The sequence below is a fragment of the Melospiza georgiana genome, chromosome 2 (assembly GCF_028018845.1).
Source record: "Melospiza georgiana isolate bMelGeo1 chromosome 2, bMelGeo1.pri, whole genome shotgun sequence".
NCBI lineage: Eukaryota > Metazoa > Chordata > Aves > Passeriformes > Passerellidae > Melospiza > Melospiza georgiana.
Window position 1 is genome coordinate 92,667,437 of NC_080431.1, and position 26,579 is coordinate 92,694,015.

The 26,579-nt window shown below is 41.0% G+C and overlaps 1 protein-coding gene across 4 annotated transcripts; it reads left to right on the forward strand.

Moving 5' to 3' along the window:
- The first annotated feature begins 287 nt into the window (after positions 1-287).
- CD47 (CD47 molecule) lies at positions 288-22,017 on the forward strand. 4 transcript variants are annotated; one of them, XR_009115907.1, is made up of 11 exons: positions 288-391; positions 3,520-3,870; positions 8,400-8,489; positions 10,176-10,277; positions 10,646-10,738; positions 11,253-11,348; positions 12,795-12,887; positions 14,610-14,641; positions 16,850-16,979; positions 17,615-17,642; positions 19,633-19,678. XR_009115907.1 is itself a non-coding variant. In XM_058043757.1 (11 exons), the coding sequence occupies exons 1-10, from the start codon at positions 346-348 to the stop codon at positions 17,638-17,640; spliced, it is 954 nt and encodes a 317-aa protein (XP_057899740.1). In that variant the 5' UTR covers positions 288-345; the 3' UTR covers positions 17,641-17,642; positions 19,633-19,722. The 4 variants fall into 4 exon arrangements, 2 of the variants coding, with proteins under 2 accessions (XP_057899740.1, XP_057899758.1); XM_058043757.1 differs by having other exon boundaries at positions 16,955-16,979; positions 19,633-19,722; XR_009115906.1 differs by having other exon boundaries at positions 16,850-17,642; positions 19,633-19,703.
- Positions 22,018-26,579: the final 4,562 nt, after the last annotated feature.

Below are 26,579 nucleotides of genomic sequence, written 5' to 3' on the forward strand. Positions count from 1 at the left end.
GAACGCCACGCTGTGCCTGCGGGGAAACCGATCCACAACACCGCGGCTCCGGAGCTCAGGCGGGCATGGGATATAGGTCCTGCTAATCACTTCAAAAAGACACGAAACACCACTAAAAACAAGTCTTATCGCAGCTCAACTCCCGCGGGCTGCTGCGGAGTACGGGGTGGGGTGGGGGGGGCCTGGGGCGCGGGGCTGTTCGTGAAGGCGGCACCGCCCCCCGCGCCAGCGGCGCGCCCAATCAGCGCTTCGAGCGCCCACCCTCCCCCCTCCTCCGCCGCCCGCCCGCTGCGGCCCCGCTCGAGCCGTCGCTGCTCCGGGCCGCGCCACCGCCGCCGCTCCGCCATGTGGCTGCTGGCCGCCTCCGTGCTGCTCGGTGCCCTGCGCGCAGGTGAGTGCCCGCCGCGCCCGCTCTCCTGCCTTTCTCTCTCCTTGTCTCGTTGTCCCTATTGCTCCGACTGCGGCCGCAGCGATCGCCCCGAGATGCATCGCATCCCGTGCGGTCCCGGCGCGTGTGCCGCGGCGGTGTCTCCGGCGAGGCTCCCGGAGTGCGAGGCGGGTGCGAGGGGACGCTGAGCCGCCCCCTGAACCGCGGGAAGGGGAGGGTCGGGTGGCGGCGGACGGAGGCCGGTCCCGGGGCCAGCGGGGCGGAGCGGCCGCCGCCCGTCCTCCCGCCGCTCGGTGAGGGGACTCGCGGCGCTCCTGCCCGGAACTCCCGGCTGTTCCTGCTGGCAGCCGGCGCGTGTGGGACCGCGGGTCCGCAGTGGTAGATCGCCATCCCTTGGGAAGGAGCGGGGACACACACACACACACACACGCAACACACGCTGTTATCCAGCCCCCGCGGCTTCCCGCATCGTCCCCGGGGCCGGCGGTGGGCTGCTCCTCTCAGAAGTTGCGGGGGAGAGGAGAGACAGCGTGCCCAGAGCTTTGCTCCTCACCTCCCTGTGCATTAGGGCAGCTCAGCTCCCTGTGCTTTCCTGAACTGCCACGCCGGTCCCCCGCTGCACAGCGTCTGGGGTTAGCGGCGTTTCTTGATCTTTAATAGGTTTGTGTGCCATCGAAGTGCAGTTGATATTGCAGTCTTAAATTCTTATTTCTCTGCCTTGAGAAGAAACTCAGTGGGAGGGACAGAGCTAAAAAGATTTCAGCGAGGTGCAGGTGCTGTAGGTGTTGTTCTGTCAGTAAGCAGCACATCGAAACTTGCGTGTTTAAACCTCATGTCGAAATCTCAGTCTGGGTTCCGGAGTTAGCCGTAGACTGGCTTAAATGTCGAGTGCCCCAGCGTGGTTTGCTTGAGGAGGTGAGAAGGGCCGGCTCCCATCAGGTGCAGTGACCACACTTAACCAGCTCTGCCAACTGTGTGCAGCAGTTCTGAATTTGCTCTGCATGTGCAGAGCCTTTCTGTGGCAGCTTCGCAACTGCGAGTTCCTCAGAAGCCCCCACGCTGCGTAGTGTAAGGCTCTAAAATTGCCACCTTCATGTGACGCCTGTAAGATGATAATCTACGAGAAAGTTGGAGGCGAAGAGCCCACCCAGTAATCCACTGCCTGCAGGATTTGGTAACTGGTGGGAGAGGCTTCTCTTGGCTTCCTCTTAGCCCCAGAATCGTTGGGAAGTCGGTAGTGGAAGAACCATCTGCAGGAAGCCGTGGGGCTCCCGTCGGTGCGAGGGCAGCCACACAACCTCTTCCGTCAAAGCAGCCGGGTCGCAGAGCACTCAGCCCGCGAAAATGTGAATGTGCTGGCTCTGAAAAAAGAGGAAAAATTCCAGCAGTTATTATCGTGATATAGTGTGAAACAGATATGAAATTTATTTCACAAAGAACCATTGAAGGTTTTAATTGTATATGTTAGATTTTTATTAGGGCATAGGTTGAGGTTTGTGTATGACTCCTTTGTCCTGCTTTTGTTACTTTTATTAGTTTAAAAATGCAACACAATGAGTAAACCGGAGAATACTTCTTCCTCATTGCGAAACGCCGTCATGCATAATACATACAGAGCCAGTTTATTTTAAGCTTTGTTATTCAGTAGTAATCCAGGAAATAGTGTTAGAATACTAAAGCAATATTTACAACAGGAGTGGATTTCTTTTTAAATCAAGAATCTGAGATTCTTGATTTGAGGGGAAAAAAAATTAAAGAGCTACTGCAAATAGTGACGTAACTTTTTTTTCCCTTTTCCTTTTTTTTTTTTTTCTTTCTCCCCTTGCCCTTATTAAGTTTAGTCATTAAATACATATCATCATTCTGAGCTGGTTTTATACATGTGAATATAGGTAGTTTCCCTGAAGTCTCTGGAGCTATTCCAGTTTGTAAGTCTCAGTGCTTACAGTATTAGGGGATTTTCATATCCTTTCACATATTTGGTTTTATCAGATGGATGTAGTAAAGCATTTTGAATTATTAATGGCTCTGGGACTTTGGGGAGCAATTACTATGGAAAAAGCGATTAAACTTTGTTATGATTTCATACGAACAAGGAAAAATAGAGAAAATAAAATATTCAAAGCCCTTGTAGCTTACATCCAAGCTAGTTTAATTAACCTGTTTTTTTCTGGTTTCTGATGTAATTTATATAGTGCTGTTACAATTTTTGATATTCTTAAGAGCTAGTGGATAAATCTTCATTGGTCTGTCTTGAAACAATTATCAGTCAGTTCTGCTGTTTTAGAACTGGGTGCCATGTGGGAGAGAGATGGGAAAACCCAGCAATGGTAACGTAATCCTTTGAGGTGTTTATTTTTCCTCACCTGCATTGAATGTGATTGTTAGAGACATTAGTCATGGTGATTTGTACTACAGGTTGGTGATTTTTACAAATTCTCCATTTTCCATTTTGTTGTGTATGCAGTGAAATACTAAGTAGTAATCTTATTTAATATCTGGTATTGTGTGTGCACGTTCTTCACTGGAAAGGAAAAGAGAATTCGCAAGAAGTGATCTAAACCTATGGGCATTTGGCTCCACCTTCAGAGATGAGAGGGAACAAGTGACAAAGCTTTCTTGCCTAACTGCCCTCCCTGCCTGCCTTTTCTCAGAAGTGTAATAATGAGACTTTCTTCCCTGTGTCCTTAATGAGCTGTAAAGGGAGTTTGGGTGGAGCTGATGCTGGACCTCAGTTTGTATTGTGCGATCAGCAGCAAAAAACTGAACATCAGTGGCACAGTCTATGGTTAATGTTATCTGTAGGTTTTGCAGAAACCAGACAGAATTTCCCCTTGTGAAATAGAAGTGTCCAAGTAAATAAATGGCAACCCAATTTTTTTTTTCAAGTGTATATGATGGGTTATCATAGCTATATATTAAATTATGGTGAGAATGGCTTGAGTTTGTGTAGAATTAGAATTGTAGAATTGTCTTCTTATTCATCTTCTGATGATCCCTTGAAGCATGAATCTCTTTTTGTGGTTTCACGGGAGAGTTTGTTTTGTTTTCCCAATGCACTTGTAATTATTTCTTTGTTTTTGAGTATTAAGAAATAATTCTAATGTGTCCATTTTCATTTTTCTTTGTAGGTTCTGCCCAGTTGACACTTTCTGGGACGAGTATTATAGAAAAAAATGACTGTAATAGAACCGTAGTTTTGCCTTGTTACGCGACTAATCTAATCCAGAACAGTGAAAAATTCATGTTTGTTACATGGACAAGTCAAGGAGTTATAATTTTTTCTTATCATGGAGGAACCAAGAACATTAATCGTCATCCCTCATTTTCGTCTGCAAGACTTCTATCCCCGTCGGAATTAATCAAGGGTGTGGCCTCGCTGGCGATTAGCAGTCGACAAGCAGTTGTTGGAAATTACAGCTGTAAAGTAACAGAATCAAACAGAGAAGGAAAAATAAGAATGCAGCTTGTAAACAGCTCAGGTGAGTTGCCTGCTATTGTTTCAGAACCTATTGGAAGGGGTAAGCAAACAAAATCTTAAGGGAAAGAGAAAATAATGAACATGGCAATGTGATCTTTAAAGTGAAATGTAAAATATGTAGCACCCAGGCCTGCTAACTTGTAAGCTAATATGGCTTATTTAGGTTTAAGTTAGAGGGGAGTGCTTCCATGGGAAAGATCTGAACACATTTTTTCATTCTGTAATAATGTCTGAGCATGATTTAGGTCCTATATAGGAAAATCTATGTTTTACCACATATTTTTGATTATGTAGATGCTGATATATTCAGCAGTCTCATGTTATTGTGTGACATATTTCTGATCATCTCCATAATACTGGAATGTATACATCCATCACAGTGTCTGCAGAGATCTTTTCTTGGAAGAATTACTTCTTGCAACCTTTAACTCTGCTGGAAAGCTACAGGTAGAACTAATAGAAATTCTGTTTTAAGAGCTCTAAAACTCAGTCTGAAAGTCGGCAGTTTTCTAGCAAGGTTGAAAATGCTACTGCTAGATGGCCACTTGTTGTGGTTTTCTAGCATTAAATGTCATCTTCAAAAGATGGTGTTGAAAGTGATGTTGAAATGAATGAGATTGACTAAATGAATTTCTCATCTAGAGAGCTGTTTTGCTTTATCTTGTCAGTCCCAGCCCACGTTCTCCAGCACCTCAGCTGCTGGATAATGGGTTCTGCTGTACTTGTGTCATCTGTCCAGGGCTGTGCAGATGTGACAGTTTCACTGGACATAGGTGTGCCCTGTTCATCTCTTTTGCACAGGAGACTTGCCTCTGGAGAGCTGCTTGGAAGCACTGAATGTGTTCCATATATGTAGCACACGGAGCCTTACCCACACACTCCAGAATTTTTTTGGTTTTGCTATTAGTTTTCACACTTCACAATAAAATATTTGTGAAGCTCAAACAGATGTTGTGTCCTCCTGCAGGCATTTGTGTAATTCTCATTTGGATCTAGTTGTTGAGTTAACCACATACCCTGCATAGCAAACATGATCCTGAAATTGAGAAGGGCACAGCCACTGAAAGGGAAGATGCTAGAATATCATTCTTTTCTTAGAATGCTGCAAAAACAGAAAAGAGGTACATGTGGTTTCTGTTCATTCTCTTACAGCTTACTCAGACTTTTTTGACTGTTTATGCAATTCAGTGTTACTCTCCAGAAGAGGAAGCAAGGCTTGAGAATGTAGGAGAATCAAGTCCCATTTGCAAGTTTTATTTTCTTTGTGTTTATAATTAAGAAATCGGTATAAAGACAACAGAGCAGGAAACTGATATAATTTTTCTAATTTCATTTTCTAGTTGACAGTTGCGACGACGAAACATCGGAGGAATGTGGTTAGTGAAAAACTCTTGAGGTTGCATTAGGTTTGAGAGTATATGCTAGAAAACATAAAACTTAGGTTTGAGGGTGAAGGAAAACAGTCGCTTGCTCTCTCTCTCAGTTCTTCTGCACAACTTTTTGTTGCTTGCTCCTCCTCAATGTTCTAGAGAAACTCTTGAGACAATAAGCTAATCGAAAAAAGTTTTAGTGAGTGAATTTTGAAAAGGGTTAGTGGATAATGGAAATCCTGTACCAGTCTTCACTGCATCATTTCTGAGCAATGAATTCATGCTGTCACTACTACCATGCTTCAATTGATGCTTCAACAAAGATAGTCATACAAGAGGCAGCTGTCCTCCATCTCTCTTAAAGAATTCCTGGATTCACCTAGGCAGTAAAAGTGTGAGCAAGATTTCTGTGCAATTGCTCTCGTCTTTGTGCACAGACACACTTTCCTAATCAGGAGAGTGACTGTCAAGTTTTCATTCACTATTTCATTTTCCTCTCTTCATCATCTTTCATCTTTTTGCTTGCTGCTTTTTTGCTTCTCTTATTTCATTGTCCTCATTTCTTTTCTTCCTTGGCTTTTCCCCCTGTTTTCTTTCCCTTTACTCTTCTCTTCACTCTTCTTTCCCCAGTCTGGAAGTCTCTCTTCTTGGCTTGGAACTGGCTGCCCTATATTGGCTCTCAAAGCACTGCTTTATGCCAGGAGTTCAGTTGATTACTATGAAGTACCAGAGTAATGGAAGTATATTTCCAGGAAAATGCTTTCAGCATTTTCATTTCAGCCTCTTCCTTGCATGTTGCATGTGTCTGCAGTATTGCAAACTCTTCTGTGCAGGAAATTCTTTCAGACTCAAGGACCAGACATGATTCTGTGTTGCATGCTGAAGCCCCAGCAGATACCAGGCTTCTTGGTTGCTTTCTCTTTACGCTGGATGATGTCAGCTGGAAGTGCTGCAGAGGAAGTGAAGTGGCTCTCAGAGTCTCTGCTTGCAGTTATTTAATTATTTGCAGTTGCATCAAACAGCATCACTGGGATTTGGCTTATCTAGGGAGGAGCCACTGTGGTTGCAAGTTACTGTTCAATATCAGTTGCTTTTTCAATATTGCAGATAAAGCAAAAAGCCTTGCATCAAACAATTCAGTGAATCAGCCTTGTTTGGTGCGTGTCATGGTTTGACGCTGGCACAATGCCAGTGCCCCCATGAATATATACTCTCCCTGGTGTCTACTGTGAGATGTGATCAGAAACAGAGCAAAGCAGGCTCCAGCTTAGAAATAAAGAAAAAAAACTTTATTAACCTACAACTATATGTAAAAAAAACCACACACAGAGCTCAGAATGAAAACCTTCCAAAAACATTCCTCCTTCCCTCACCAAACTTCCAATACACCACAGTAGGACAAAACCTTGGCTTCTCAATTCAGTTACCACCCCTCAGATCACTAACTCTCAGTCCATCACTATCCTTCAGATAATCAATTCTCAGTTCATCAAGAGGAGAGGAGTCCCTCTTGTGCCATAAGCTTCCCCTGGAAGTACAGTTGAGACCTCTTGTGTTTCCATGTCACACGTGGCACCACCCGGAAATCATTTGTCATCGTGACATCTTCCTTCTGTGCCCAGTGCTCTCACTACTGTGCATGGACCAGAGCTGCTTCTAGGGGTCCCCTTTTAAGGATGCTTTGCCCAGTTTCAAAAAAAGCACAGTCTCTCATTTTGGGACACCTGTCCCCCCCAAATTCACCCCTATCCCCCTGCCCCCCCCCCTTTTCGGCAGGCCATGATGGCAGCACATGAAATCAAATTTCAGGATGGCACAAGCGCTCTCTCTCTGTGCTGCTCCACCCTTCCAGAGGCCTTCACCTCCCTTCTCTGCCCAAGTCCCTGGCCTACCTCACCCGGCTGCATGGCTTCCCCTCTCCTGCCCAACCCAGCTGGTCCCCCAGGGGAGCTTTCTCTTTCACCCACCAGAACCAAGAGAGAGTTTTCCAGGGAGTTCTCTGCGTTTAACCCCCTTGTTCTCAGAGGTGTATCTATGTCCTCAGTGGCCACACCAGGTGCCAATATTCAAATCTGAGCACCTATTGGTTTGACCACCACACTCCAAAAAAACCCACTTCCTTTTCAAACCAGGACAGTGAGTAATAAGTTAGAAGCAATTTCTCCATTTTCTTGCCTTCAGCTTACTGTTTGCCGTGTATTTCTGTTGTGTGCGCTATATCTACTTCTGTGGCCTCTTGTGGGAGGAGGGGAGGGAAAGAGGGGAATTTGTGAACTTAGAAGCTGCCCTCAGGGTATTTAATTGGCATTTAAAATTGTGAGGTATTGCTGCATAATTACATGTTTCTGGAGCAACAGATACCACTTTTATGTATGGAGAACAATGCAACAAATGCATCTTAGTAAAGATTAGAAATTTCTGTGGAAGGAAATGTGCAGGCAGAGGAATGGTGGAAAGTATAATGTAAGAAATGGAGACTTTGGGTTCCACTGAGTGAGCCTAAATAAATACATGAGCAGAGATGCAAGAATTAACTGCATTTTCTAGTTCAGTGGAGATATTTTCAGAATTTTATGTTGGAAGGTGGCTTACAGGGTCTTAAAGCATGACTGACTGAACAGCCTATGGCATCCAAAATGCAGGGGAAAAAAATCTAGATGGATGATGTTGGGAGGACTTCAAATTGTTTCCCTCTCATTTGGCTAGCTCCTGTATTCCTTACCACACATCCAGATTTCTTTTGGAGTTACTGCCATTGAAGGTAGGATAGAATGGCTGAGGATTGGACCTTTCATATCTTCTCTGCTTAGCCTAAATACTGGGGTTTTTTTCTGATTTACAGAGATTTTTTGTCGTTCCTCAAGTTCAGTAGCTTGTAGTGCCACAAATTAGCACCGGCATATTCTCTGCTCCAGTGGAAGTTAATAGTTCCAGTTTGGAAAATACTGGGATGGCTGGAAGTGCTGAAGAAGTAGGTTGTCACATAGAAAAATACAAAGGTAGAGGACATAGATTTCTTAGCCTATTATTATAATTCTTAATGCTGAATTTCATATAGTATTGGGCAATCTACAGCATAGCCTAAGAGGAATGATAAATGCAAAGCAAATAGGCTCAGCTTTTGCTCTCTTCCTACTAATTTTCTTTGTTTATTCACTAGGATCATGGTTCCTTCTAATGGAGAAGGCTGTCATCATATCATTGGTGTGCTTCCTTGTTATTTTATGTGCAGCTCAGTTAACTTTTATTGGTAAGTATTTGCTCTTTAATTCTTTGCTGATTGTCCTGAAATCATTTCCGTGCATAAAGGCACCCATGTAAAATGAAAGGTGATACTCACATCTAAAAGATGTGTGGAAATTGATCCAGATAATACACAGAGGCGTGGTTTGTGTGAAGCTTTTCTTCACAGTTGATTCACCATGACATTATTGAATAATTCAAAAATGTTTCATTATATGGCCATAAAATCAATATGATAGAAGGATGGTGTGCTCTCTTATTAATGTAAATCTTTTCATTAGTCTTTTAGCACTGGCTTAGTTATAATTTAACACTGACATCGGTGCTTTTGTTAAATGTTTTTAGAGGCAATACATCAATTTTCCAGTGACAGACATCCATAGATGTTCTTTATACACTGTTGTCCAACATCTGTGCCATGCAGAGTGTGCTTTATGTCGTGGTCTTTCAGATGGTGCAATTTGTTACCTCAGTCTTTGAGATTTTTCAGCCTTTTTCAATTTTTAGACCTCTGAAAAGTAAACAAATTAAAAAAAAGAAACATTTCAGGTAAGAGCCAAGTCAATAAGAAATGGAAAGTAAGTGCACTCAATGATTTGTAATAATCACATACATATTCAGCTATCTATGTATAACTTCCTTTATTACTTTTCGTGAATCTCTGGAAGTGTTGTTACCCTTCAAAGGTCTATCCATGATCCAAGGTTGAAAACTAATACATACTTTAAAAAATTATTTTATCTCTGTATTGTTATATTCCTGATTTTCATATTTTATAATGGTATAGAAACTCTGATCTGTTCAGAACCTGTCATTGCCCTGCTCTCATAGCAGAACTTACAACATTTTTAGGAAAATAATAATTTAATGGAGAGGCACTGTCATTTTATAAGAGTAATTTTAGCTTGCTTGGATGTTATTGCACTTGGACAATTCATTGAAAATTCTTGGCTTCTGTGGGGCAAATGAGGTGTCCTATCTCTAACTTAATAAAAATAGGGGTAGTTATTGCTTGTTGGGATTTTTTTGTGTTGGTGCATTTTTTTTTTCTTTTAATTTTACTCTTTTAGGTAACCTGGGAATCCACCAATGATACTTTATGCCTTTAATTAGGTTTTTAAATTGGGCATGATTCTTCTGTGTACTATTTGTAAATGTTTGTTTTCTTGGTTTTGTGCGTTGGGAGGTGTTGTATTGGTTTGTTTGAGGTGGATTTTTGTGACTTTCGTTTACAGGACTGACTTTTAGGATTTAAGTTCCTTTGGGGACAGAGGTGATGTGATGTGTCTGAGCTCACACAGTGTCATAAAGAAGAGAATGAAATCTGGAATTTCTAATCCCTCTCTTGACATCCACCTGAGTAACAAATTTACTGTAACATTTAAATATCAGCAGTGCATCTACCTGAATTAACCTGTACCATGTTCCAGACTTATTCTGATAACATATCAGCTGAACTGCATGAAAGGAGAAAGTAAGAATTTGACTAGAACGCTGATGCCAGGTGTCATTTTTCTGAGTAAGCCATATTAACCATATCAATTAATAAAAACAAATTAAATCTTGGGAGTGGATATAGTTGTAAATTTTAGGAGTTTGAGTTTCTTTACTTAGGGACAGTCCAAGTCATAAATCTGTGTATTTCAGTGAGAGAATCCGTGTGTCTGATTGTTTTCCTCTCTGTCTCTTTAAGGCTTAAAATATGAAATTGAATCTCAGAGGAAAGTGTGCACTATTGTAGCACTTGTCATCGTTGCAGTTTTAGTTGGTGTAGGTGCTGCTCTCTTTATGCAAGGTAAGTGATTAAAATTGCTCTCAATTTAAGAGAATAAGAGCGGAAAAGAATGGCTTCAGTTCTGTAGTATGGATGTTAGTACCACCTATTAGTTGCCATCTACTAAATTTTTAAATAAAAAGAATATACAGACTACAGCAGAAACAGCATTGGGTTTGTCAGGCCCTCAAGTGATCGTAGGAAGATACTGACTCAAAATTTATGTATATTTTCTGTCCTACTGCCTTGGGTGAATATTAGGGACTAGAGAGTGACTTGTGGTTCATTCAGTGGGAAATTTGGTGATGCCAGTGATTTATGTTTGTTGCTTTATGCATTTATCCAGCTAACAATTTTGGTTTTACTGATTGCCACATAAATGTTTGCAGATGGCTATACTGTACAGAATCAGGCTGGTCTTGGCCTCCTTGTAATCCCTGCTGTGATTTTGGTACCGCTTCAGTACATCATGTTTGGAATTGGTGAGTATTTCTTAACTTACTAACACATGGATTGAAGCAAACTGAGCTACTTCCATAATCTACAAAATACTCTAATTTTTATAAACAGGTGCTACAATAGCATGCTGGGTTCATCACATGTATAGTATCTTAAAACAAAATGTTTAGCCTGTGTTTGTTGGGCAGAGTTGCTTCACAGAAGATGTACAAGTCTTCTTGAACAGTGAATTTAGGGTGGCACATCAGTGATTTCTGCTCACCTTTCCTGGGTTTAGGGAGTGGGTTGGATAATTGGCTCTGAGAATGTGTGTTCCCTTTTTTCTAATTGTAGTTTGTTTATAATGTTATATATATATATAAAGTGTATGTCTATGTATACATACAGGAGCCTTGACTTGCAGTGACTTGTAGATTTGTTACCATGCTGGTTGGCTGAGCTTAGAATTTAGGAGAATCTGATTTCTACCTTTATGCAATTACCTGTATTTTACATCTCTGTAGTTAAATTTTATAATTTTATTTCTTTTTTCCCCAGTTTTTGACAGTCTGCTGCAGGCAACATTGGCTCTGATAGGTTTAAAACTTCTTGGATTTATAATTGCTATAGTTGGTTTTGCACTGTGTGTCTCAGGTAAGCACTTAAGTCTTCTGTGAAAGTGTGCCTTTTACTCTTGTCTACACCTGATGTTTGTTTATTTCTAACACTTAAAATTTGTGAAAATGGCTTTACTACATGGAAAGTTAACTAGTAACTTCTGTAAATGTAGTTTAGGACTACTGTGCTAATACTTTTATGTGGTGAAAGAAGAATAGCCTAAAGGAAGTATTACATACATCAGTTTCATGACTGCATTCTGTGAGCATCTGCTTTAAAAAAAAAGTTAATTGTTTTAATTTTGCATGTTAGTGTTGATTTTGGGTGACTATTGTTATTCTTACTGGGGCCTAGGGTATTTAGAAATTAAATAATAATAATTTTAAGTTAAGTGATTCAGTCAGACATTCCTTGCTAAACTGAGTCCATTAATATTTCAATGAATACCATTAAAACACATTAAGAAGGTAAATGTAGAAACAGTAAACCTGGATTTGTTCTCGGGCTGTTGTAAGTGGGGTTGTGGCTGACACTGTTTCATCACTGAAAAAGTTACTGTCACTGTGGTGAGGGAGCACCAGCTAACCAGCACACACTGGTGATGTCTCTCATCCCTGCCTCTGGCCTGCCTTTGTTGCCTCCCTGCCTTCCCCTGTGCCACCAGAGAACCCCCCAGCAGAGAAGAGGGTCAGTTTAGGACCAGTTGTCCTTGGCAATATATTTAGTAGGAGATTGCATATTCGTGTTCCTCGTAGGCACTTTATGTTCCTGATTTATTGTTTTGTGCAGATACTCTTCATTTTAGTCATTGGTTTGGGGATTTAAGACCTATTTCTCCTTGAAGTGGTTTCTAAAGATTTGTTCAATCTGGGTGAAATGACAGCCCTTTCAGTGGAGTTGTGATTTGAATTTTATGCCTTTTGGTTAGTATTTACAGAAGTATTTGTAAGTTCTGTAAGTTATAATAGTAAAATAAACTGATGAGAGATTTCTGGTAAAGCATTAATACAAGGATTTTTTTTTTGAGGATGTTTTATAATGCTGGTAAATGTGAAGTGTCCCTAGTTTTTTTCAGGGTGTTCTTCTCCAATACATACATTGTAGTGTTACCTGTATCTCTGGGCAGTTCAGCTCAGTGACCCTGAACTGTCAGAAGAATCAGCTCATCCTGGGTTGAGCTGACAGATTGTTGTAACAACAACAGAATTGTATTCTGTCATGTAATACAATTATAGGCCAAAACAGTTGGGATTTAAGATGTATCAACTAAGCGGGATAAATCAGTAAATGCCTCTGTATCATTAAAGAATGCATACAAAAAAAGAAATATGCAGGAGTAGTTCTGGGATAGCTTTGAAAGTGAAATTAAACATGCCTGTCTGTATCAGGTTTATTTATTTTACTAAGCAGTTATATCTGAAAATAAGTGTTTGGGCTTTTTTTGTGTCAATTGACACAGTTCTTTTATTGTGTTTTTCCCAGCCTGTCCTCCATTACACGGGTCTGTTCTGATTGCTGGCTCAGCTATTATGGCTATTGCAAGTTTGCTTAGTCTGGCTTACGTGTTAATTATGGGTAAGTAGCATCTAATATTCTGCATTATTTTCCTTTCAAGTGGACATAACTTATCTGAGCACAAGGAGTGATTTCACAGTTACATAGTTATAAAAATTACTGAGAAGTTGTCTGTATGTGTTGGCTTTGTTTCATAAAGTGTGTGGGGAATCTTGAGTTAAGAAACCCACAGTTTATCATCATAAACTGTTTTGAGATCAACACAGCCAGGTTTCTTAAGTAAGAGCGTTTCAGTTGTAGGAGGGATGTTGCAGTTTCAGTTCTGCATTTACACAGTTGGCCAGCTGGATCTTAGAATGAAGAGAGCAAAAGGGTGTAAAGGATTCTGTGGAGTGGGCTGTGGGATGATGGTGACAAAACCTTATCAAAACATGGATTTAAAGAAGCAAAAATCTGCCCACTGATTCGCACTAGTTAGAGATAGGTTAAAAGAAGAGCAGTTTGAAGGCATACCTTTCATTTTAGTGAACCCTGGTTTCTCTCCTGCTTAATTTTAAAACCCAGGAGAAAAGAATAGCAAGGCATTGTTTCAGAAACTGATCTGTTCATCAGATCTCAAAAAGATGAGAGATTTAAAGATGTGCTAAATAAGCAAAACCCAGCAATGGTGTGTGATTGGAATGCTGGCACACCACAGCATAACATTGCATGGACTCTACAGTTTGGGTCAGAGTGGCTTTGGTTTCAAGCTGTGCACAGGCTCTTGCTGGTTGTCCACCCTCTGTGGACAGAGAACTGTGCAGCTGAGGATATGTTCCTTCCAGGCTCAGGTTGCTGAAGTGTTTGCAGTGAGTGCAGTCACAAGTCTGCACTGAGCCGTGCAGGCTCCCAGGTTGATGTGTGCACACCGTGTGTGGGCATGGCCAGAAATAGACCCTGAGACAGGGAGAATTTCCAGTAGAGAATAAGTTAAGGCAGAGTGCCTAATATTTGATATCCAAGTTAAATGAAGATGAGTCAAAAATATGGCAGATGTGAATCAAGCCTTTTAATAACAGCAATAAATTTATGTTTTATTGACTTTGGTTTACTTTGATAAACTTGTATAATGTTCAATGCTATGTGTTCATGGTCTGCATAAATGTTGCATTTCTGGTTTGATTTTGCTGGCTGAAGAAGTCAGATGTGACTGTTGGGGTAGATTCTAGCATGCCAAAATAAGCACAATGAATAGTGAGTAACCTAATTCACCTTTAGAGCTGAGTGCATGAATGGAGCCATTCAGTTGCTGTATGTGATTATTCTGTTTCCTAAACAGAAGTGTGCTTAGAGGCTCTAAGATTTCCAGATCATAGAATTAATTACCTTTGGACAAGGAAGCTGCAATTCTGTGTGTTACAATACAACTCCGTTGCAAGTTTTATCAGTAGACAATACCTTTTCCAAGGTAACAAGTAACAAGATGAGAGGAAATGGCCTCAAGTTGTGCTGGGGAAGATTTAGATTGGATATTAGGAAAATTTTTTTCTCTGAAAGGGTGGTCAAAGATTGAAACAGACTGCCCAGGACATGGTGAAATCACGATCACTGGAAGTGATGTTTAGCCCCTTGGGGGACATGGGTTAGTGGTGGTGATGTTGCTTGGGTTGGGCTTGCTGGTTGCTTGAGCTTGATGTTCTGGGAGGTCTTCTTCAACCTTAACAATTCTGTGGTTCTGTGTTTTTATTTGGTTAATTGTAACATTTATTCATCTGCTTGGTCACTTTTTTGTAATTATTTTAGGTTCCAGAATGAAAGATCATCCTCGTCCGGGGGTAAGCTTAAAATTAATAAATTTGGGGTGACTAGATGGCTCAGGGGATTGTAGTGAGATACTGAACCTTTCTTCACTAGTTCGAATTCAGCCCAGGTTGGTAGCAAGCAACAGTTCTGGCTGTGTAACGGATGTCTAATGTTGAGTGAGTTGGTGGTCTCCATTGTCCCTATTGAGTGTGTCTGTGGTACTGTAATTGCCACCCTGACGTAGGCTTACTCTGACTGTTGTGCCCAGATGGAGTTTCCATTGCTGTCACTGCAAGGTGGTGGAAGTTTGATGTTCCTTTACAGTGCACTCTTCTACCTGAATATTCAAAAGCCATTTTGCTCACCTTATTAAAAAGCTTTTTTCGTTAACATGAGTGTAAAACATCCAGATGGCTTGTAAGAAAGACTTAAAAGGTTTTTTCCTGTGGTCTTGTAGACCAGAACTCTTTGGTATTCTCTTCAGTTCCTGGCTATACAGATGGCATAACCTTGAACTTTTTTCTGATTTTCCTAAAATGCCCCATAATTTGATGAGACCTTCTGAAAAGAAAGTGCCTGTCTTTAGGTAACACAGAACAAATGGAAAAATGTTTTTTTTTAAAGAAGGTTTTTTTTTTTTTTTTAGGAAGTTGGTAGTTTTGGATTGTAGAATAATAATTTTCTAAACAGTAATTTTCACAGACTTACACAATGCTTTTGAGTGATCCATGAATGTGAACTGCCTGATTTCTGGTGTTTTCTGGAAGCAAGGAGAGAGGCACAGCTGTAGAATACCAGTAAAACTTCCTTGCAGCAGGGGGATCTGGCAAATACTAACTCATCCCACCTTCTGGATGCCAGCCATCATTTGAGACACATTTTCAGGTCTCCAGTCTAAAGCCTGAGACCCAGCTGTTGAAGGAAGATGGTTTCTAACTGTGAGAGCTGACTGCAGTTAGGACAAGAGATTTTTAGGTTTTTTTTTTTTTTAATTATTTCCTTTTTCTCATTCATTTTCATTGTAAGGAATAGTATTTCAGAGGATTAGTCTTTCTTTATGGAAGGAATATAAGTGCACAGAGCTTTAAAAAACGGAAGAAAGAGGCTAAGAGATGATATAAAAATGAGCTGAGAAGTTAATTTAAAGTATGCGTCATTCAAAATGAAATCTTGCCTTTATCTAACATCCTTGTGCTTACTTGTAGAAGGGAAGTAAACAGGGCAAGAGGAGGGTGGGTTTTTTTTCCTTAACTTAGTTTGGCTTGTAAATAAGCTTTGCTTGTAAATAAAAGCATGCAAAATAGCATCCTTTGATGGGAACTCTGTTCTCTTTATGAGCTGCTCTCCCCACAAGGTGGTCTTCCATGGCAGCAAAGAAGTGAGAAATAAATAGCCACAGCAGCACAGGAATGAACATCATGTTACTCTCTGAATTTGGGACAGAAAATGAAATCAAAAGAAGTTTTTAAAACTTAGATGTCATTGGAAACCTCAGCTAGTACAAATATATTCTTTGCAGCTGCAGATAGGTGAGGGCTAGTTACAGAGGAATTCAAGTGATCTAATTTGTGTTTATGAACTTAGGGCTGCTAGGGAAATTCCTGGTGGAAACTGGAGTGTGTTAACATCCTGCTTGTTTCCATCAAGGGCTCTTCAGCCTATATTGCTGTGCTTTGAGGCAGTAAATAGGTTTGAAGTAGTTTTAAGAATACACTTTGATTCTGTGTCATCTAATGACTGTGGAAAACTTAATATTGGTGAAGGGCATAATTTTCACACTGGGGCATGCTTAAAAAAATTATTATTGAAATTTTCCTGAGTCAGAGGGCAAAAAGGTGTGTTTTTGAAATCTGCCATCTTAACCAAGTACTGATTTTTTTTTAGCATTTCTGTAGGTTGCATGTGTTGTTTCTGATGATTGTCTACCAGACTAAATGCACAGCTGTCATGTATTTCTTTCTGAGGAGATTCCACTTGATTTGCTTGGCTACTAATTTTCTTTTCTTTTTTAGTTGTGCTGCTTTGTTACTAACCATTGATCAAATGACAGAAATTATCAGTTAGGTTTTAGAGCTTAAAAGTAATATCTGCATGGCTTCCGCTGCCACGTAGGGGTATCTCATCTGGGTAAACATCACAGTAGGGAAAACTACTTGGAGAATGCAGCTATTGACTGATATTTTTTTTCCAGAGCTTTAGTCATTAATTTGATTAACATTAAGCTTTCTTCGTTTTTATAGAATCACTACTTACTGTATATGTCAATTAGAGTAATTTAACTGTGGCCAGCCAGAAGTAAACATGAAGGCTTTTTATACATATATATATTTTTAAATGTTTTGCAGAAAGCTGTAGAAGAACCACTAAATGGTAGGTGATATTCAAGGTTTTTCTTCTCATTAAGGGATTAATTATGGATAAAGATAGTTCTAGTTGCCACTACCACAACTCTAAGATGGCAGATCAGTGTGGCAACTTATGTGGCTCTGTGAGTCAGTAAGAGCTTGATTTCTCAATAAAAGGTTGCCTGCAGCTCCAGACTCTCTGTTTTATGCCACCATGCTTGCTAGCCAGAGGCACTGTTTGACTGTTTTAGGACAAATCTAGTATCTCACTATACTATGTCCACCCTCTTTGCTTTGCAAAATGTCCAGCTTTTAAGGGACTCGTATTGAAGACTGATGTTAATTCATAAAGATTTTTTTGGGTGAAATACTTAATGATCACAGCGAAATCGATCCTTACCACTCTATTCTTTCTGGATTTCCTTGGGTTGGGGCAACTCTCATGGTGTTGAGAGACTGATAGCACTTGAGGTGAGGGAAATTTACAGTGAAAAAGGGATGACTTTGAATTTTTTTTTTTTTTTTGCTATTAAGTTCACTAATTGGCATGCTGAGTAGTAGCAAGTTCTAACCTGAATTTCAGAACTAATATGAATACTAACCTGTAAAGCATTTATTTCTCTTTCACTCATTACTAATCCATCTTCTTGACTTTTAAAGATGCAAAAGGAGTGATGTTAGAATGATGGTAAGTCTAACACATGCTTGTTTTAATGGCTCAGCATTTGAGGGTTTTGATGTTTAGAATAACCCAGTGCTATTTCAATGAAACTTGGAGGACAGGTTTCAGGGCGGGTGCTGTTCTTTCTCAAATTGTATTTAATTGTAAAGAAAGAATACATGTATCCTATATCAAACATAGGGGAAGAATGTGTATTCCTAAACAGTGGAGAGGATGAGTCAGTGAGAGAACTGTGCAATAGTGTTTGTGACCAAATGTGGAAAGTCAAATAGCTTTATGTTTCCTTTTTGCTTGTGGAATATTTAAGATGCATGGAATGGTGGTGAGTTGTTCTGTTTGGGTGTGGTTTTGGGTTTTTGGTTGTTTTATGTTGGTGTTTTTTTATTTTTTGTTTTTGTTTTTTGTTTCTTTTGTTGTTGTTGATATGACTAAGCTTTCTCTCTGCATTTTAATTGGTGATCCTCAATGGATCACCACAGGAAAGTGGTTTAAAATTAACTTTCTCTCCCTCTCCCCCTCTTTAGGTGTTACTTGAATTCTCTTTTTTTGTTAGATTGTATTCTAGTCAGATTTCACTCAGTTTATTACTTTTCAGATTGCTCTCATTGAAGAGCTTAAATTTTAGGCTAGATGAGAAGGTTTGAAAATGAAAACAGTACTATCGAGTCTTTCCTATTCAGCAGCTGTACTTTTCATGGGAATAGGATAAAAAAAAAAGCCCTTGTTGATGCTGTTGTTACTTAGGTTTCTCCCTGAATACTGAGCAAGCTTGTCATGAGGTATCACTAGACCCTTAGCCTAGTATTCCTATATTTAATTACAACATTTTGATACTTGGAAGGAAGAGTAAACTCACTCCAAATCTGTTAGCTCACTTGAAATACTTTTATATTATGCCATTTATAGGAGGCATGAATTGACAGCAAGCAAATAAGTGAGATACTAGTTAGCTGTAATTGAAAACAGGTGTACGAGTTTAAAAAACAGGTTTCCTTACAAATACCATGTGCTGTTCAATTTGTTTTACTTATGACTACTACATTTGGTTCATCCAAATGTCCCATATAATTATTTTCTAAACCAATAGGATTACACTTCTACAGTACAAAGGACAAGTGCATTGGTGTCTCATAAATACATTGGTAAATGTATACCAGTTAGTGTAATCTCAGCTGGATGGAGTGGAAGGCAGGGCCTGCTCCAGGACTGACTACTGCTTACTCCTGACAGAGTTGAGACCAGGAAACAAGTAGATATTTGCCAGTCCATTGCATTCAGAGCAGACCAGAAGGAAGATCAGGATGGGCTCTCTACATTTACCTCAGCCTTCTGAAGAACAAGGCAGAATTTTGATTTGAGATCAATTTTTAAGTTGCCTGTTTTTTCTTGGGTTTCATTTAGGTTATGAAAACCTACCCTCTAGTGCTCTAGAGGTGGAGTTTCCAAAAGCACAGAAATTGTCAACTACCTATTTAATTTTAGGGTAGAGGTACAAATCTGTCTGTTTTTTTCTGCTCTGAAAGATGGCTCCTAACCAGTGACAGAAGGTTTTACAGATGGAAGGCAAATGCTCTGACTCACATGCTGGAGGCAGTAACCTATTGAGCTTTACCTGCTTCTATGCTAACCTTCCCTGGAAAATTCACACACGGACTGAAGCAGGGATGAATCAGATGCTGAAGCTGACCAGCTTACAAAGTAGCATGTGAAAGTAAACCAGTATTAGAATATATGGACAGGGTGGGTCAGGCAGCTGAGCCTGTGAGCCACTTCAGCTTATTCAAATTCATGAGTGAAAGCTCCAAGACAGTGTCCACCTTTCTTTTGTGGAGAGGCTGAAACATCACTTGCTGTTAGTAGCATTTTTCCCACTATTTGAATGCTAAATGTGCTTTCAATTTTGAAATGGAAAAAAATAAATCTGTAAGCTGTGACTTGCATAGCATTGCTGTTCTTCCCAAACAATATTTCTTTTTCTTTCTTTTTAAATTCCCAGAACCGCAGAGCTATGTGATGCGTATATAAAAAGTACACCGTTGTTGATACACCGTGGCCTTGAAGATGCACTACTCATCGAGAAGAAATTCAGGACTCTAGTTGTTTTGCATGTGTGGCAAAAGTGCTTTTGATATAAATGACATAATTTTATAGTCACAGCAGCTGTAGCAAGGAACATGTGTGTTTGCCCACATGTGATCTTTATTTTCTTTTGTTATGGTGTACATGGGATGGTTGAGGGTGAGACTATAAAAAGCACTGTTTGCCCAGTACAGAGTCTCCCTGAAGTAATCCTTAGTGGTATTATTTTCAAAAACTATCATTAGTCACTGCTTTGATAATGGGCCTGCTGAGCCCAGAAATTGCAATACCATTTAGACTATTGTTTTCTTTATTTGTGTGCATGGACAAAGTATGGTTTATGTGTATGATACAAGCAGGAAGTAGAAATTGTACAAATACATCTTTTATGACATTCAGCAAATTTTTATTAAAGAAATACAAAGTTAGTCACAAAGTTGCATAAGTACAAAGTTTATTCCCAGCTCTCTTGAAATTATTAACAAAGTTCTAATTCCAGGAGATGTTAGTATTCCTCTCTGTGGACAGTAGTCATGTGTGCTCTGGTGGCTGATATTTTTGTCCAGTGAGAGGGCTCTCCGTGCCTCCTCTGTACCCTTTGATGGGAAACTGCTTAGCTGTTGGAGCCTAATTCAGCACTGGAATTACAGAGCACAGGAGCTGGTAATCTTAATGCTGAATGTGGTTCTTGTGTGTGTTCATGTTGTGCAGTGTGTGGAACTGGAAGCAATTGCAGGCTTTCTTAACTCAGTGAATTTGTGAAAGTCGCGGATGCTTCATAAAAAATAGAAGTTTCCTATTTAGTATATTTTTGACAGTTTAAAACCTTGTTTTCTTGAAAGGAAAAGAGCTATATAATTTCTGGCCCAGGTTTGTGTTGCTGCCATTACATCACAAATACATAGAATAAAAAGTAGGAAGAGCTGATGAGGAGTGAGGAAGCTCAGTTTCTGTATATATATCTAATGATATGGTTAAAAATCAGTTTACTAGGACTTGCACATTCCATGAGATTCTGCTATGTTTTACAGCTATTTTGAGAGTTGTTCCAATATAGTTGGCTGCTCTTGGACTTTGCGTATGCTTTGTAGAAATCTTGACACTGTTTCCTGTTTGTACTAAGGTACTGTATTTCAAAGGCACACACGGTTTTCTCCTTCTAACAATTTAAAATTTGGTTTGGAAAGCTGTTGCCAAACAGCTTAACGTAATAAAATCCATGTTTTTAAAGATCCTGAGTAATTTGGCAGTTCTCAGAATTGAATGTTACAAACCAAGGTTCATATCCATTCTGTGGGTGCATGTTGCAGGGATTTGGGTCTCTACACGTCAAACTCCGAGTCGCATTAAGAATTTAGCAAAGCAAAATTGAGGTGTCATATTTTACAGTAGGTCCTGTCATAATCATCCCTCTTGCCAAGGCTGCAGGATTGAGCCATTTAAAGCAAGCTATGGGCCAGCCCTCACTGGGATTAGTGGAAGTGGACACAGGGAAGAGGGTCACCCATGCGATAAAATGTGGGAGAAACATGTATGGCTCTCATTTACTGTCCTGCTTAGCCAGTGGGAGTATTCACGTAAGGTTTGAGCTCTTACAGATGAATCTTTTGGTGCAGGTTTTTCCATAATCTCAGTGATACCGAACTAAAGATGGGAGATGGTTCTCCATTACAATTCAATATAAAAATTTTATTAATTTAGTATTGTGCAGTGCTCCCTATTTATAACTAGTGATTCCCTCTGTCAAGTTGCAAGTCTTAGCAGCAGAGGAATAAAAAACCAAATTAACTGGAATTCTGTTGAGGTATTCTGCCTTATAAAAACAATTACGTATAATAGCTTTATGTTCATTTCTCTAAAGCAAACTGCAGCAGAACCCCGCTGTGTCACCGTGGGATCAGGCGGAGCTGTTCCTAGGAATTGTCAAAACCTGAGGAGCTCAGTGGCTGGCTATGTGCTGCAGAATCGTGGCCCCAGAAATGGGAGAAACCCACCATCCTGTTGCATTAAGGGCTGGATTTCTTGTAGGTGGGAATTTAAAAGTGGGAGTTCAAAAAATCATTGGTACACCTAGCCAGCCCTTTCCCACCAGTAATTTAAACCAAAGTTTTTCATAACTGTATGCTTTCATTTGTGTGTGTACATATGTGTGATATATAAATATATAGACATTTTAAATATCTATAGATCTATAGTCTTTACCCAAGAAACTGTTTTTATTTATGAAACATAAAATTATTTTGTAAATATTGTGCTAATATTCTTAAAAAATAAAGTCATTTTAAGTTGTTTTTGCAGGAGATTTTCTTGTTGCTAGCACCTTGAACTTCTGTAGTTGCTTCCATAAATTCATAGTCATAGCTGCTCTTCTCTCTGTCTTTATGTATTACTTACTGGATCTGCAGGAATGTTATCAGGGTTACATAGGCTGCAGCAGGTGATTTTGGGTGTTTCTCCTTAGAAAGGTCATCCAGGTGGTGAAGTGAGTGTGTAGGCTGCCTTGTAATGACTTCAGTTGTGTTCTCCAACATCAGCCATCAAGTGCTGTTGCCCCACTGTGGTGTGGGAGGAAATGAGGAGTAACAAGCTGCTGCTGCCACTGTAACTTCAGAAACAGCAGTGCAGCACCTCTCTTCAGTCCATCTTTGTAGCCCTGCAATGGTATTTCTGTGAGAAGAGGATCCCTTGTGTTACTGTGGAAGCATTGCTGGATGAGTTCTGGATTTCCTGAAGTTGTCTTTAAAGTTCATTTGACTGTGGAGAGAGGGAGCTGCAAGTCATGCCTGGTAGGCTTTCCACTCACACATCCTCTCCAGTGCAGCTGAGCTGATGGGAACAGTGGAAATTATTGGTAATTCCCTTGTTTGTTCAAGGTGACTTTTAACTGTGGCTGTTGAACTTCAGTGTCTCTGCAGAAATGTTTTGTGACTTCTCTAGACACACTTTCCTCTCTAAAGAAGCCATGAACCACAATTTGAGCTATTTAAACAGAATTTTAACAGTTCTAGAATTTTCTGTGCAGAGACCAAACTGCAGGGTGAACTGCAAGCTCAGGAAAACTGGTCTTGAAGCTCAGGAAAGCTGCATGCTTGAATTTCAGGGTGTGAGAAATGGTGCTAATCTAAATGTGTGTGACTGGAGAATATCTCAACACAGCACCATCAGTGACACTCAGTACCTGTGATCCAGACTGCTCCAGTCAGTTCAAGCAGGAAAACCAACCCAGATGTGAGCTTCCAGTCCAGAAGCCTTCGGAAAGCGCTTGATCAGAGCTCCGCAGTTCAGCACTTGCTACCGAGTTACCTGCCTAAGAGCAGAGGTGGGCAGCCTCTGGTTCATTTCCACTTTGCAGAAGAATTTCTATTTCTTTCCTATGGAAAATAATGCTTTTGTGCTCTAGTGCTCTGTGCCTTTGTCATAGATGCAGCCAGTACTGTCTTGGACTTCAGCACCTCCTTGCTTCCTGCATCCTCGAGCGTTCTTGCAAAGCTTTCAGGATGAAGAAGTGTGAGCTGGGCTTCCTCTGGTTTCCGTGTTGCTTCCCTACTGTGCCTGCGGCAGCAGCACAGCAGGGGTAGGGCATGGCCTGGGAGGTGCACCCCAAACCCTTCACTCTGCAGCTGGGCTGTGGGAAAAGGACAAGGAGTACTCAAAAAGTACAAGAGAAGGGCAGAACCAGCCTATTTTTCAATGAAATGATGAATTGTCAAAAAAAAATTAATACACAAATGTAAATAGCACGGAGACAAGGATCATCTGCTCTGGGGGAGGAAAGCTGCAATGTTGAAACAAATTTTGGTTTTTTCTGTTCTTTTGCTTTTTTTAAAGACTACAGACAGGAGGCTTTTGAAATTATTGGGCTGGAGAGTGGGTGCTGTGAAGGGAAGAGAAAGTCTGCCATGAATACAAGTTTGGTGGGAGAATTAAAGAGCATAGGAACTTCAAGTTTGCCAGAAGAGTGTGAACAGTTTCTCCTAACATTGCTAAAATTGGTACTTTTGGACCCTCCAGAGTTACGGGACTAATTTTGTTTCTTCACTGAAAGGGCTGTCAAGCACTGGAACAGGCTCCCCAGGGCAGTGGTGGAGTCATTGGATGTGGCACTCACTGATACAGTTTTGTTGACAGGGTGTTGTTTAGTTAAAAGTTGGCCTTGATGATCTTGGAGGTCTTTTCTGACCTTAATAATTCCATTGTTCTGTATAGTGCTGCTGTCTGCATGTGACCAAGCAGCTGAGCACGTGGAGGTCCTTGGGGATGTGCAGTTGTCACATGAAGTCAGACTCTACCGCCACACCTCAGTGATGTCCCCTGGGCACAGCAACTGCTTTGTGCAGAGTAAGGTCTGGCACACCTTCACCTTGAATTAAAGTACTGAATTTTACTGTCATTCACAATTTATGTACCTGCAGATTGTGAAAGATTCTGAAACTCCTCTAGTAATTAGTCTTCCCTCTTTCCTAACCCATCCCACACCCTCTCTGCCTTTCTTTTAAGGCTTCACAATAGGTGGGTGCAGGTTAAACTTGGAATGGTTACCAGACCTGGGGAAAAACAAAGGATACAATATTTTTCAGAATTTGGCTTGAGGGTACTTGTATTTGGTTGCATTAATTTAACTTTGCTTTTTTCTTCCAGAAGTGCTGCAGGAATTGCTTTTAGAGCAAGAACATTTGGTTGCATTTTTTTCTGTGTGAGAGCAGTATTCTTTAATAAACTAGGTACTTGGGAAAGAGGGAAAAAACCCAACCCAACAAATCAATGGAAATCCACTGTACTGTTAAACAGAAGGTTCATCCAAGGACAAATGGAAGTTCAGACCAGCAGTAAGGAGAAAAGGGACCTTTAAGATCTATTAATTGCAATTAATTTCATCTAAGTTTGAGCACAGCCAAACTTAGTTTCACTGAAGAAAAAGGTAATCAGGTTTCTCTGGCATTTTGTACTAATTCATGTCAATGAAAAAGAAAATTCACCTATTGAAGATGAAGTAAAGGCACTGTGTTGTGTGCAGAGCTCTGCCAGGTATGGGAGTTAGCCTAAGTAGGACTTGGAGGCTTTGATTTGTCCTACATCAAGAAACACTGAGAATTTAAGGATCATAATAAAATATAAATTGTAATTAAAGGAGCCCAGCATGGAAATAGATTCCTTTGTATCCTGCACTGTAATTGCAAAACAGGTCACTCTGTAGCTGGAGTTAAGAATGAATATGGAGCCAGGCACTTAATGTTCTAGGAAGTTTGTGAGGTTTTGGTTGGCACAGATAAACAGGTACAACTGTAGGAACCTAAAATGTCCTCCCTTACCTGGTCTGTAGGTAGGAAAAAGGTTTTTTTGGGTAGAGTGAGCAAGCTGAAAACTACTGTGATGTTATTTAATGTGACAGTGTAAAGGAGTGTGGGTTTAAAAGGTGGTTATGGGGAGGAGGGCAATTGTTTTGTCTGTACAGTACCCCTTACCTGCCCTCTGATGCTGGGGCCACTGGCCAGCCTCATCCCAGCAGGAGATTGGGTATTGGGCGCTGGGGCCCTGCTGCCTTTGCCTCCTGTGGCACCCTGGGTGCCTCCTGCCCTGCTGCCACAGCAGCAGCACGGCCGCTCCTCCCAGGATCAGGGGCAGGGGCACGTGCAGCTCCTCTCCTGCCTCCAGCAGGGGCAAAAGGAGCTTGCACGAAGAGGATGAGTGGGAAGAGGGGAATGGGTGCTCAGCAGGGCCTTGGAGCTGGGTATTAGATGTGGCACCCTACCACCCCTGCAGCTCTGTTTATTTAACAAAGGTGATGCCTTGATACTACCCGAGCTCTGTTAGGTTGCCCTTCACGCTGCCCTTTTTTCCTCATGCCAGTTCTCTGGGAATGATGTAAACCAAATAGTAATGGGCAACTGGGGAATAAAATCACCATATCCGGAACCATGAGGGAGCTGTTGGCATTTGCAGTGGTGGTACACCAGAACACCAAAGCATAAACAGCTTTAAATGTCTTACTGAACAGGAAATGAAGCTGGTTACAGCATCAATGAGGAAGTACATTTAACGTGAGATAAAATACGTCATGACTTTGGCAGTCACAGGGAAGGTGACAGAGGAGAATGTGTTTCCTGTCCCCCAAGGCCGGCTAAAGGAGTTACATCTATTTCATTGGTGACAGTGTGAGCTCTTGACATGCTCTGTGGGTGCACTAATAGCAGTGCATGTCAAAGGCAAGGAGGGAAAAGATGCTAAAACAAAACAATTGGTACAAGAGAAAAGCCCTCTGCTGAAAGGTACAAGTCACTACTTATTTATTTACCCACCGTAGAAAACAGCCCATTTACCACGTGCCCTTGGTGAGGGACTGCTCCATGCCCTGAGTCTGCTCTTAATCCAGATTGCAGCCTGGGGCTCTGAAACCTGAACAAAACAACCTCAGTGCACAGCAGGAACTTCCAGGCCAAGGGAAAATTGCAGCAAAGAGAAAGTGCTGGGAGCTCACAAGGCTTTGTAATGAAGAGCAGGGACTGGCAAAAGGGAGGAGGAGGGAGAGGCTGCCACAGTATTTTCTCCATGCTGAGCTGGTTGTGGGGGTGTCACAGCAGTAGCTGTAGCTGGTCCAGTTCACCAAACTGTGGGAAAGGCCTTCCCTTGCCTTCATGCTGCTCCAACAACTTTCACTTCCCTGGCACTGTTCCAGCAAGATGCCTTTGGTGAGGGAAACCTGTGTCTTGCTTTCATACTTAACCCCTGTTGTGTGCCATCTCCAGTTCAGCTCTGGTTTCAGCCATCCTGAAGAGAAGTGAGACCAGTTTTTTTGTTGAGTTGTTTCTTAGTATAAATGCCTTCATTTGGAAAGTGTCCCCCTCCTCCCAGTGAGTGACATGGCAA

Bases quoted from the DNA above. Each gene is read 5' to 3' on its own strand.
- CD47 (XM_058043757.1), top strand. From the start codon at position 346: ATGTGGCTGCTGGCCGCCTCCGTGCTGCTCGGTGCCCTGCGCGCAG. The intron at 3,871-8,399 runs GTGAGTTGCCTG...TTTATTCACTAG, and splicing joins GCAGCTTGTAAACAGCTCAG to GATCATGGTTCCTTCTAATG. The intron at 16,980-17,614 runs GTAGGTGATATT...TGACTTTTAAAG, and splicing joins TGTAGAAGAACCACTAAATG to ATGCAAAAGGAGTGATGTTA.